At 46.4% G+C, this 13,008-nt stretch overlaps 1 protein-coding gene across 1 annotated transcript in view; it reads left to right on the forward strand.

The window, feature by feature from the left end:
- Positions 1-254: 254 nt before the first annotated feature.
- LOC126530015 (uncharacterized) overlaps positions 255-13,008 on the forward strand; it is a 301,615-nt gene continuing 288,861 nt past the window's right edge. Inside the window, exon 1 of the mRNA XM_050177484.3 lies at positions 255-1,469. Within this exon, the coding sequence (XP_050033441.1) occupies positions 1,238-1,469 (232 nt within the window). The 5' untranslated portion in view covers positions 255-1,237. The remainder of the gene's footprint in view (positions 1,470-13,008) is intronic.

Raw genomic sequence — 13,008 nt, forward strand, 5'->3', positions numbered from 1 at the left:
GCGCGCGGGAGTCCGGGCGAACAAGACGCGCGGCACGTCGCTCGTTAGCCGGCGCAGTCGCGAGCCACCGTCCACACGCGCTGCGCTAGCCGGAGGTAGGACGTTCGCTTTCCACTTTGCTCCGAGGGCATCGCTCGACGTACGTCCACGTTTCCGAATCGCTTCGTCTGCGCTCGGCTGCTGCTAAGAGTGCGTGTGCGCGTACGCACAGTGACGGTGCGTCTTAGTTTGTCTGTTAGCCGTGCCATCGCGTTTTGTGTGTAGCCGCGCCTTCGGAAAGGCAAACTCAATTCGAATCAGTGGGTGCGCCTGCGACGACGCTTCTTCCAATTGAGCCGTCGGTTGCCGTGTTGCTTGCGCAAGAGTTCTAGTGACCAGCCGCTAAGCGTCACTTTGGGCCCTGTTATACTGGCCCCCCAAAGCCGCATTTTATCTGAGCACGTGTGCTCCACGTATTCTCAATATATTTGTGGATATCTCGTCTGACTTAGCCCGCTGCTCACGCTTTTGTTCGCATATGTTGAAATGATTCAAGTCCAAACGTATTGCGATTTAATATAAAGCGGGCATTCTATTGAAGAAAAAAAAAACGCTTTGGGCAGAGCGGCGTGAATGCTTAATGCGTGCACCTGTGGAGCTATCCTTTCGAGGACGTGGTCAGTGCCGGTAAGGCGAAACCGGTGCCAATTTGGACATAAGCAACTGCATTCCATGTCTCCTGTCCTGCGCTTTGTTCAGACGCTGGCTTTGAAACTCCGTCTGCTGATCCTTGATTTCGATACTGAAAACCGACGTTGGCATTACACATATTGTCGCCGTGCAGCTACGTCTTCTGCTTGCTATGCAGTCACTACAAAGTACGAACGCGTGGTTTATGAATCCTAAGAAATTTCTTTCACTATAGAGGCGCACAACTCACTCAAGCATCGGCAACAAGAGGCTACAAGTTACGAGAGCTCGTGGTGCGCTGACATGCGCCTCCTGCGTAAGAACTTCCTTGTGGACAGCGCAGAAAGCGACAAAACGACAAGTACCGGCCGCCCCGTTTATGCCTGAACGGTGGCATCCCTCGACGAAGCATTCTCCGTAGTGTACCTAGTTTCATCCACCGAAACCGACGGGTCGACGACGTTTCAGCTCCCCTTTTCGTTCTCCTCGGAGAGATGGCACTCGCGTCGGTGGAAGCGCCGGAGAAACCGGCCCACGTGGAGCACGCACCCGTGGCACGGGACGGCTGATGCCGCCGACGGGGGCGTCGCGGCGATGCTGGACGGCAGTCTGTTGCCGAACTCAGGAATACACGTGTTCGCCGGCACTGCGCAGGACACGACAGTGGTGGGCGCTGGTGGTCGCGACGGCGTCGATGCTGCTGCTGGCACCTTTGCCACAGCAGCCGGCCACCGCCGCTGGACTGCCGCTGCCCACTGAGCCTCTGTCCACGAGTTGGCTTGCCAGGACCCGTAGGGACGGTGAGTCCGACATTCGCCAACATTTGCATGGTCACAGAAAAGTATACTGTTGCATAGCAGATCCTTGTTTAGGAAAGCAGTAACCTAGGCGAGTTCGCAGCAGTAGCAGTAACGGACATTTACACATTGCGTGACGCGCGTTGGGGCGCGGCCGTCCGAGACAGCTTTATTATATATACGCAGCGAGAGCAGCTGACACGGTAAGAGACACAATTCTTGCTGGAACAATGCATTTAATCTTCAATTAATAATTTGCTTGTAAACACTAATTTTTGTATCAATAGTCCTTGCTATAGAAATAATTATTTCGGAGTTGGCGTTCGGTTTACGTCACGCCTGGGTCTTTACCACCGTAGTGTCCCTCGCGGCCTATAAGGGCAGCAAGAAAACAATAACATAAAGCATGGTCTCATGCCCTACACGAATGCCAAGTTCGCAAACGTGTGCTGTGCATTACATCCATCGAACAAGCTTGAGTATTACTTGGCTACTTCTTATGGAAATAATTATGCTGAGTGCAGGAGGTAACCCATTGATATTCTCCTCTAATTGGGCATCTCTGCAATAAAATATTGTCTTGTGTTGGCTTTCCTGCACATTTTATGCCATTGTTTATGTGATTACGTGATTGTTTATATGTCCTTACGGTCCCACTGGCATATTCCTTATACATGAAGGCGGCGTCTGCTTGTTTCAAGCAAGAAAGGTGCATAAAAGGACGCAAAGTAACGCAGGGTAGTGTCACAAATTTTGATTGAGGGTATGCGCATGCTGCGGCGATCATTATTTAAAGAGGTGTATCACTGATACAATCGTTTCTTGGAGCCCATTGCATGGGTACAATTTTGGGGACAATTCTACCCTAATATTTAGTTATCCTGCCGGCGAACAGCTATGAGCAAAATTTGATACCCCTCTATGGTAGGCCCCGATATCGGGCGAGCGTCGAAGTTTGCCTCTGCAGCATTCTACTGTTCGTTCGTTGAATAGCCTATTTTTCGCTCACATTTGGAAGCTGGGGCATGCTCTTTATCTTGTGAGTTGTACAACCGGGATGAGCACATCAAGATCAAAACAGTAAAAACGGAAGAAGCACCCAGTCTTCTTGCTCTTGTGATGTCATGTCGAGAAACACGCACGTTTCTTCATCATATAAACACATGTGTTTATATGAACGCGCAAGGCATTTTTGCTCTTATAGTATATCGCGAATAAAAAGGATGACACTTCTTAGCTAATTCACAATTGAATGTTATATACTGCTGCGGCTGCTGCTCAATTTTACGACAAGCACTCTGGGACCTGCCATGGAATCCCGGTCAAGATGCTGCTGAGTTCAAAGTCACGGGCCCAACCCCCCCTCGCGGCTGCTGCATCCATTAAGGACGCAATGCAAGAAAGGCAGTATTTTACAAGCATTGTGTACATGGTATTGAAGTCAAGGTAGTCAAGTTTAATCCAGAACGCCCCTTTACGGCCTGCTTCGTATTCAGATCGTGGTTTTGGCGCGCAAGTGTGAGAACGTATCTCATTTGGTTAGTGCAGGTTCATTTTATTCTTTATTCTGATTTTATTATGCGACTGCATTGTACGGATGTGCATGCGCTCGAGCTTTATTTGTACTTGTGTTTCTGTTTCCACTTCGGCGTTTCAGTGTCCCAAAACTTCGCCCAACATGTTATTCTTCTTTTTTTTTTATTTGGCATGCTAATCGGTGTTTTTTAGGATATGTTCATCACTAATATTATTTTATTTATTTATTTATACATACTGCAGCCCCTTTATGGGGCTATTGCAGGAGTGGGTTAGACAAAAAAAGAAAAGAGGTCATACAAAAAACAAGTAAACAATAACATATTACAAATTGTTACACAAGAACGAAATAAGAAATAAGGCAGATGACCCCAATGAAACTCAACATAACAGCAACACTGAGAGTCAGTACAAAAACGAGAATGAGTCAATACACTGTAACAACAAGAAAATACATAAAATCAGGTGTAGTTAATTTTTAACAGGGAATCGTTTAATGGCAGTGACCTAATTGTTCCGGGAATTAAGTTCCAGAATTCAATAGTACGTGGCAAAAAGCTGTATTTAAATTTTTTAGATCGAGCAAAGTAAGGCTTATTATTAAGGCTATGGTGACTCCTACGTGACCGAAGAATGTCTGAAGGAATATATATGGGATGTGAGACACGATAAGAAAAATTGACGATGCCATGCAGAAACTTCAATGACTCAATGTGGCAGCGTATGGATAAAGGGGTTAGGTTCAAAGACGATTAGGCACGAAACGGTGACAAATAATGATCATAGCGACGATATATGAACCCAATAGATTTTCGTTGTATGCTCACAATGGAGTTAATGTCGCACTGCTAATTAGGGTTCCAGACAGGAGACGCATAATCTAGGATTTGGCGAATTAAAGTTTTATACATTAGTAACTTAGTTTCCTTTGGAGAATTGTTGAAATTGCGCCTCAAATACCCTAGCTTCCGGATTGCTTTAGTGCAAATGAAATTAATGTGTTTTGACCAGGACATGTTAGTGATAAATATTGGTAAATATGCAGCCATGGGCTTTAAATAAATGAATTTCAGTAGCACAAGCTCCATTCAGTCTGTCCACCTGACACCGTAGCTACATTTACGCGTACTTAGCCACTGACGCCTCTATATTGTTTAGTGTTTCGATGTGGGTTGTCATGAAAGGCAATTGCTATTTCTTTGTTTGTCAATCATACCCCAAATTTCATGGAGCATACCACCTTAAGCCAAGCAAAAGTTATAAAAAATGTTTTCTTATGTTCAGCGTGCTAAATGAAAATAAATTATGGCGTTTTGCATGCCAAAACCACTTTCTGATTCTGTGGCACGCTGTAGTGGAGGACTCCAGAAATTTCTACCACCTGGGGTTTCTTAACGCGCACCTAAGTATAGGCAAACGGGTGTTTTCATATTTAGCCCCCATCGAAATGCGGCGGCCGTGGCCGGGATTCGATCCCGGGACCTCGTGCTCAGCAGCACCATAACCAACACCCTCGCCACTGAGCAACCACGGCGGGTTCGTTCAGCGTGCTCTGCGCAGCGTTTTGTTTTTGTGTCTTAGTATTATTGAGACAGCAGCAAGTCTTTCTCACCACGTTAGGGGCTGAGAACAATATATTCACGACTCACCACGCTGCTATATTCAGGAAAATATTTGTGAAAACATGAGTTGTTGGACATTTAAAGCGTATTGGTATCAATACAGTATTCTCGGTGACCCCTGGCTGTATTTCACTACCTGAACCAAAACACCTGCTAAAGGGCCCAAGCGCTAATATATAGCACCTTTTACGTGCGCCAGTGGGTAAGTGGCATTCAAAATGTTCTTGTTGTCGTAGGCAGAAAGTGTAGGCAAAAGCCAAAACTCTTGATTCATTTGACTGCTCTTCTTTAAAATCCTCGTAACTACTTGTACGCCTTTTTCCGCCGGACCGTTGGAGTGGGGGTACTTAGAGCTAGAAGTGGTGTGGTTGAAGTGGTTCCTTCGCGCAAATGCAGCAGAAGCGTGGCTAGAAAACTGTGGACAATTATCCGAACAAACTTCAACTGGTATGCCGTCTCTAGCAAAAATTGCACTTGCTGCTTCAATGACTGTTTTCGCGGTAGTATCTTTTAGCAGCTCTAATTCATGAAAGTTTGATAATGCGTCGTAGGCGCAGAGGTATGGCCGTCCACTATGCTCAAAAATATCATGCCGACATGATGCCACGGTTTATCAGGTACTCGGCGTAACTTTAAAGGCTCGTGAGGCTGTCTGTACGCGTACCTTTTGCATGCAGAACGTGCCTGTGCGAAAGCTGCTATTTCACGGTTGATTCCTGGCCAGAAGACCAGATGCCTGGCCCGTGACTTGCATTTATTGATGCCTAGATGGCCTCGATGAATGCATTCCAAATTTCCATCGTCATGGTAGCTGGAATTACAACTTTACACCCTTTTAAGAGGACTCCGTTCACGTGAGCAAGCTCGCCTCCAAAAGACTTTCAATTGCCTTGGAGTGCTTTTCCTGCCGCCAGGTCCCCAAGAACTTGCTTTAATTCGTCATCCCGACTAGTTTCCGCAGCCAACCTCTTCCAGGTGTTATCGGTGACAAGTGAGGAGACAACACTTCCTGCGTGCACTTCAGTGTCGTCGTTGATGACGTCGTTTTCTGTGATGGGTCAGGTTGTTACACGTGACGTCATGTGGGCGAGAAGCCGTTGCTTCCCTGGTGTGAACTGAAGTTTAAGTCGTAGCGAAGAAGGCGGAGGAAAAACCCCTGCAACCTCCGGGGCATGTCCCTAATGGCCTTCTGCGAGACGGAAATCAAGGGGTGGTGATCAGTTTCAAGAATAAACGACCGACCGTAGACGAAATGGTTAAACTTCTCGCAGCCATATGCTACCGCCATCGCCTCCTTTTCAATTTGCGAGTAACACTGTTCGCACTCTGTGAGTGCCCGCGAGGCATACGCGACTGGCTTACATGTGTCCTGGTGGCACTGCAAGTGTGTTGCGCCGATTCCGTTTCGCGATGCAGCACATGACACTTTTGTTGCTTTTGTTCGATCGAACGCAGCTTGTAAAGACTCTCTACTTAAACTTCCACGAAGCTGCCTTCACTCTTCAGCGTGATTAGGCGTCCACTCAAGCGCAGTATTCTTCTTTAAAAGATTTCTGAGGAGCGCCGTCTTTGGGCCAGTGACAGCGTGATTAGGCGTCCACTCAAGTGCAGTATTCTTCTTTAAAAGATTTCTGAGGAGCGTCGTCTTTGGGCCAGTGACGGCACAAACTCGCCGAAATAATTCACGGTTCCTAGCATCCTCTATACTCCGAGCTTCTCGGTCGGCGGTAGAATTTGTACCATTCATTTTGTCAGCGACGGGCTTGGCTTGATACCTTCCTGGTCAATGACGTCACCAAAAAACTCAATTTTGCCGACACCAATGGAACACTTGTTCGTAATAAACGTCTGTCCGCCGCATTCTGCTGCTTGCAGTACCGACTGCCGGTGCCTGTCATGCTCCTGCCTCGACGACCCCCACACTAGTAAAACGTCAACGTATACTCTGACCCCAGGAATACCTGCAACAATTTAATTTAGATTTGTCTGAAATACCTCAGGCGCCGATGATTTACCAAACGGTAAGCGCAGAAATCTGTAGCGTCCGAACGGCGTTGCAAATGTGCAAATTCGTGAGGTCTTGTTGTCCGACAGAATTTGGTGAAAAGCAGAGTTCGCGTCAAGACGAGTGAAAACTGTAGCGCCCGCTAAGTCTGACTCTATGTCTTTCCTTCGCGGCATTGCGTAATGTTCTCTTGATGCATTGCTTAATCCTCGTGGGGTCAATACATACTCAAATTTTCCCGTCTTTCTTTCTAACAATGACCAATGGGCTTGCCCAGTCTGTGGTGTCGGTTACTTTGGTTATGATTCCTGCGCGCTTCACGCGTCCTAGTTCTCGCAAGGATTCCTGTAGAGCCAGAGGTACTCGTCGGGCTTCTTGGACGATTGGTGTAGCGTGGTCACGTAGAACCATTCGATGAACTCTTTCCACGCAACCGGTCCCTGTGAACAAGTGGCGAAAGTTTGTTGCGACTTCCTCAGAACTGTTTCGAGATACGGCGTGCATGCGTGGCACAAGTCCAAGATTTTCGCTGGCCTGCAAGCCCAGGATGGCCTGATGCCCCTTGGACACCACGAAGAAGTCGTGGACAGCGTGACGGTCACCTAGTGCTAATTCTGTGCGAATGACACCATCATGCTTGATAACCCATCCGCCATACGAACGTAGCCTCACGCTGCTTGGTTTCAAGGACGGCTTGGGGCGAATTTTATGGCAGCACCCGAAAGGTAGTAGGTTTGCTTGCGCTCCTGTATCGACCTTGAATTCAAGTGGTACGTTCTCGATTGGGGCGAAATTGTCCAGTCTTGTTAGCTTGCTGCGCAGCTTGACACACCAAAATTACAAAGTTATGTTCCCCGCCCTGAAGTTCGCCAATATCGACAAATCGTCTGCAGCAGATACCAAAATTGTTAGGGCGTTGACGCTGCGACATGTTCTCCCGAATGCGGCACACCTTCGTGGCGGGTGCATACGTGCGCACTTAGGACACTTGTAATGTCTGGCCAACTCACTTTGTTTACTTTGGTGTTCTTTACCCATCGTGTCAATGTGGCTTTCCACCCGTGCCCGACCATTTGGTTGCGTTGCTGCCACTACAGCGGCTTTATCAACCTGCTCAGCCTTCACTGAAATTCAGCGTAGTGTCCCGCAGCAACCTTTCCCGAAGTTTCTCGTCGTTAGTTCCATAAACAATTTGATCCCTTATCATTGCGTCCATTTGGGAGCCACAATTGCATGCTCTCGTCTGGTTCTTTAAGTCTCGCAACAAAGGTTCGAAAAGCTCAGCAGAGGTCTGAACTCGCGTGCGGAAAACGTAGCGCTCATGGACTTCGTTCTGCTACACCGCACAGTATGCATCGAACTTCGCAATGACAGTGGTGTAGTCATTTCTGTTCTCATCTTCACCAAAGCTGAACGTGTTGAAGATCTCGATGGCTTCCTCGCCAGCAACGCTCAGCAGAAGTGCTGTCTTGCATGATTCCGTTCGAGACATGCCGGTTGGCTGTTCTGATGCGGCCGGCAAAAATTCAAACCTTTGCTTGAATGCCTGCCAGTTTTCGGCAATTTCGCCAGTCGGGCTCAGTGGGCCTGGTGGCTTCAGGAAGTCCATGGGGCTGGTCTTGTAGTAACATCTTCGGTTCACCAAGAGTGCACGTCGGCGTTAATCCCACTTCTGACACAATGTAACGTGTGGTGCCGCAGGCGATACATGACCAGAGGCTCCAAGCCAGGGGAACAGAAAATGTCCCTGTTAATTCAACAGCCGTGTATATATACAATAGCTGGGAGAGGGTGTGTTCCCTCACAGCCAGGTGTCATGTGCGATACAGATATCGGTCACGTCACACGTGCCGTAGATGCGAAGCCAGCGCTGCTCCAGATACGATGCATAGATAGGATACAATCCACGCGGCTTCTTGCCGCCGAACCTTGTCTAAACTGATTGAACGCGCAACGCGTATTGTGTAGTACCTTCTGGGGGACACTCGGGCAGCAGCGATTACTCTGGAACATTCTGAGTCATGTATGAAAGCCTACGCGCTTGACTAGCTGATCACATTTTCGATCATCGGCGAGAGTGTTCACCGCTTTCGTTGTAGGTTCATTGTCACTTGGTTTGAGGGCCCAGGTTCTGCGAAGAAAACGCCAGTTTCGTCATTCACAGTTTTGTTACTTTCTTCGCCGTCACTACTACATGACGTAGTATATGCCACATGGCAGACAGGCAAATTCGTGGGGGTGGCCCGAAGATTTTGACCTAATGGCTGATTGCAGAATTGGAATAAAAGAGCTTGGAATAGCTTTACGTTACAGCGCCCATGGTTAGCTTTCGGTGACTTTTCTCCCATAAGATGCAGTGTGATCTCTAACGTGTGGCTTGGCTCTGCCGGAAATCCTAAATATGCAGTCTCCTGCAGGAGGGCTTCAGGGTGGAAGAACCACCGCTTGCAGCACTCAGCAGCTGCACAATGCGCGCATAGTCTTCTTCACTTGTAGTTGTGTTATAGAAGAAATTTTCATGGTTGTGCTACCGCGATTTTGACAGCAGAAAATTGTGGTGTCTATTGCTCGTTGACTGCGAAGAATGAAGTTATCGCACATGAGTTTTCGAACAATAAAAGAAAGGTGGGACTGATCTCCGATAGTTAGGTTGCCACAAACGCGTGATGTTATTTAGAGGAATAGAAACAAAAAAAAAATCTCGTCATATACAATCACAAAGCGTGCATAATTCTTAACAATACAAAAAAGAAACCTTATACGAATTCTACAAAATATCACAAAGACTGACGTACCTGCAACCACAACAGAGTCTTGCTACAGCGAAGCGGCGAAACGTGGTTCCACAGCTCCCACAACAAAAATTAGCCATCATTCATTGCCGTCTTACGTTCAGTTGGTGCAGCGTGATTTATTTACGTGATTACGTAATTAATTATGTGATTACGTGATTTAATTATGATTTACACCGAGCAAACGCCTTGTCGTCTGGCTGATTTCTTCTTGACGATCCATATGCCGACAGCGCAGTTCGAGATAGCAGTGGAGGGAGTGGGTGAGAAGTTTCTTGCGGGATCTTAGCTAACATTCTTTATTCTGTGTTCCCTATGGGTTAATCCGGCGCTCTCATTTGAAATGTTTACCAAATACCTTGCCATGGGACGCTTGATGTTTGAACTCTTAGAAAGCTCAGTGCAGCTGCTAGCAAACCCGCTAGCACCTTATGACGGCAGACGTGTGAAATTACAAACGTTCAACACGAGACTCACCGCTTCGTAGCCTACGAGATAAACAAGGCATATTTATGCGTCAGAGAGCGCGGCGCGTATCGAACCAAAGTAAAACTAGAGCAGCGCTTATGCTGAAGGTGAAACAAAGCGTTAAGAGGCGAAAAGCGCGGTGCAACAAACAAAAAACATGAATTTTACTTTTTCAGACTGAAATTAGGCTGCCTTAATTTGACGCATTACTGAAAGCGTATAGGCCAATAGCTTGACCCTAAAGCTTACGTCAGTGAATTCATTTTTCTTTATTTGCATTATTCGGATTCTCGTTTTATATTGTGCCCCGATAATTGCGCGATGGATAAACGATTATGGTGTAAGTAGACAGGAAGACAAATTATAGAAAAGAGCACCACGATGTACAAATTTTTTAACTGCGTTATGGAGATAGAAAAGCTTTAATGTGGAAATACTGCCACCGTCTTGTGACATCGCTTTAGCGTTGTTTAGTGCCTTTCCCAGACGAAGCTCTTAAACGAGAAAGTTGTCATGCTTGCCGGCTGGTGCCGGCACCTAAAACTATTGGAATTGCTTTAGGTCGCATCTTCATAATATCATTGTAGAAGCTTAAATTCCACGATACTGCCACAAATGTTCGTGGGCACCATGTTCATTCAGTAGTATCTGTTTCTGCTTCAATTTGGAAATACTCTATTAGGAACTAAGAAGATTTTTGAAAACGGCACGAAAATTCATACGTATAATTTATTTTTTTAAGAGTAACTAATGGTATTTAGTTGAACTCTAAACTAGAAAATCTTAGTCTCTTGCAATATCACACTTTCAAGCCAACTTGCAGCAATAAATGTATCATTTCACTAATGCGTAGTCTTACTAATTCAAGTTTCGCCTCTGTTGCCGACACTGCCACCGCATGAATTGCCTAAGGGCCGATACTGCTACCTCGCATTCATAAATTCGCTTCAAATCGATTATGTTTACGCCCTCCATCGTCACTGAATAACGCCACTCTTAACCGGTATGCAAGAACCCAGAGTTCATGGCTTCCCCGCCGAGGCTTTTCTTTAGGACCATCTCTCATCTCTATCGCCAGATCCTGACTGGAAGCTTATCACTACTAATGAAAAGAAAGCTGTACAATCAGTGCATTGTACTGGTGCTAACAGTTAAAGGCCGCGCAAGAAACGGCGGAACGAAGAATGTTAGGCCTAACATTAAGAAACAGGAATAAAGTGGTGTGGATCAGAGAGCAACCTGCACTAGCGTATATTCTAATTGACTAGAAGAGAAAAAATGGCGCTCAGCAGACCATTTAATGCGTAGGACTGATAACCGGCGTACTATTACAGTTACAGAATGGGCACCAGGAGAAGAGAAGCGCAGTCGAGGATGGCAGAAAACTGGTTGGGGTGATGAAAGGAAATTTGCAGTCGCAAGCTGGAATCGCTTGGCCTCTCCCAGGAGATCGCTGGGAGAGGCCTCCATCCTGCAGTGGCCATAAAATAGGCTAAAGATGACATTGCGGGGCTTTGAAGCAGACGATGAAACCGTCAGACTCAAAACACTGTTTTCAGGAATCGTATTGGTGCTTTACCTATGTACAATGAGCCCTTAAACCAAGAGGTAGCAATTGGCGGAATTAAGGGCCAACTTCTTCGATCGTTTAGACACAGTTATCTATACTACGGCCAGTCCTCTTGGGGATTGCGACAGGAACCTCTGGAAAAAGTGCTAAAGCCACTGTAAACAACCATCGACCGAGAATTGTCGACACAGCCTCTGCGCGAAAGGCACATGATCGGAACAGTGGTATTACCGTCGGTGATTTGCTGCACAATCATCCCTTCTCAGTTATGCGCACTTCAAACGCGTGTCCATAAATTTGGGCACAGGCGTATAAATGTTGCCGGACGTCCGAAACCTCTATGTAAGGGCGAAACTCTTTACCTTTTCTTCTTCGTGATGGGGCAACCCTCCCTACCACAATCCCCTCACTCGTGAATTTCCTCGGAGCCTTAATAGCCTATGCTGTCTGGTTTAAAAGGCGTCACGGGTGATGCTAGATGTGATGGGCAAACTCACCTATACTAAAAGAAGTATAGACAGGACATGTGTTACTACCAGATGTCTTATTGGGCCTTCAAATTTAGATAAAAAATTATACACGGTAGCTTCAAGTCATCAGCAAAACCGCAATATAGTAGGTAGAACAAGAGAAAACAAGCAGATAAATGGTGATTAGTGTTTAACCCACAAGCTCTAAAAAGGCGCCTTCCTAGCGGTACAAAGAAAAGTACATGTGAATGATGTACCTGTCGCCGTTTTTCTCTATGTACTTGCTTTCAAAATGCTTTCCCTGCTAACGTGCTCTTGCCTTCTGCTGCAATTTATATGTCCCACAAGCGCGGATCCCATCGGCAGAAGTCAGAATGCGCAGAAGTCAAGTGCCCATCATATTTAGAATAACCTGTCAAGGCTTGTTCCCACCCATTCTATGCACATACCTCAACAAGAAGGCTTCTATCGTCTCTTGTGATGATGTCACTTCGGGATGGCTAGTTTTAGAGGTCTACGCCGCCATTTCAGTGAGTATACGTGTCAGGGAGCGCGAAGTTCTCATTAACGTTTCTAGAATGATTTCAAATACTGAGGTTGCTAAAAAAAAAAAAACAACTGGGATTAAAAACACAAACTCCGTCCTGCTCCTACTAAAGATGCTCGCAATAATCTTATCTCGCTCTTCGCTCAGCCTAAATCATGTGATCATTCGTTTCAAAGAAATTTATTGCTGAATTGAGAATGGGAATAAAAGAAATGCCACCGACGCATGAGCTCCGAGAATAATGCCGATGCACACATAGAAAAGGCGTATCACTCCTGCGATTCTCCGCCCAATGACAGTCACCACCGACACGGAAAGGGCGGAAATCTAAGTGCATCTTTTCTGCTCGCATCCTCAACAACCATCGCAGTCACTGAAATCGGTGGACTGCATAGTTTCTGGGTGGATTAAATTTAAGAGAACCCGAAGGACTACGACGAGGATAGATGCAGGAATGGTATAAAGAGAACATAAAGATGCTATAACTCTTCTATAACGTCTTCACGTATTTCCATTGTTTGCTTGTTTCTCT

Source organism: Dermacentor andersoni, chromosome 5, assembly GCF_023375885.2.
Source record: "Dermacentor andersoni chromosome 5, qqDerAnde1_hic_scaffold, whole genome shotgun sequence".
In the NCBI taxonomy this organism is placed as follows: Eukaryota; Metazoa; Arthropoda; class Arachnida; order Ixodida; family Ixodidae; genus Dermacentor; species Dermacentor andersoni.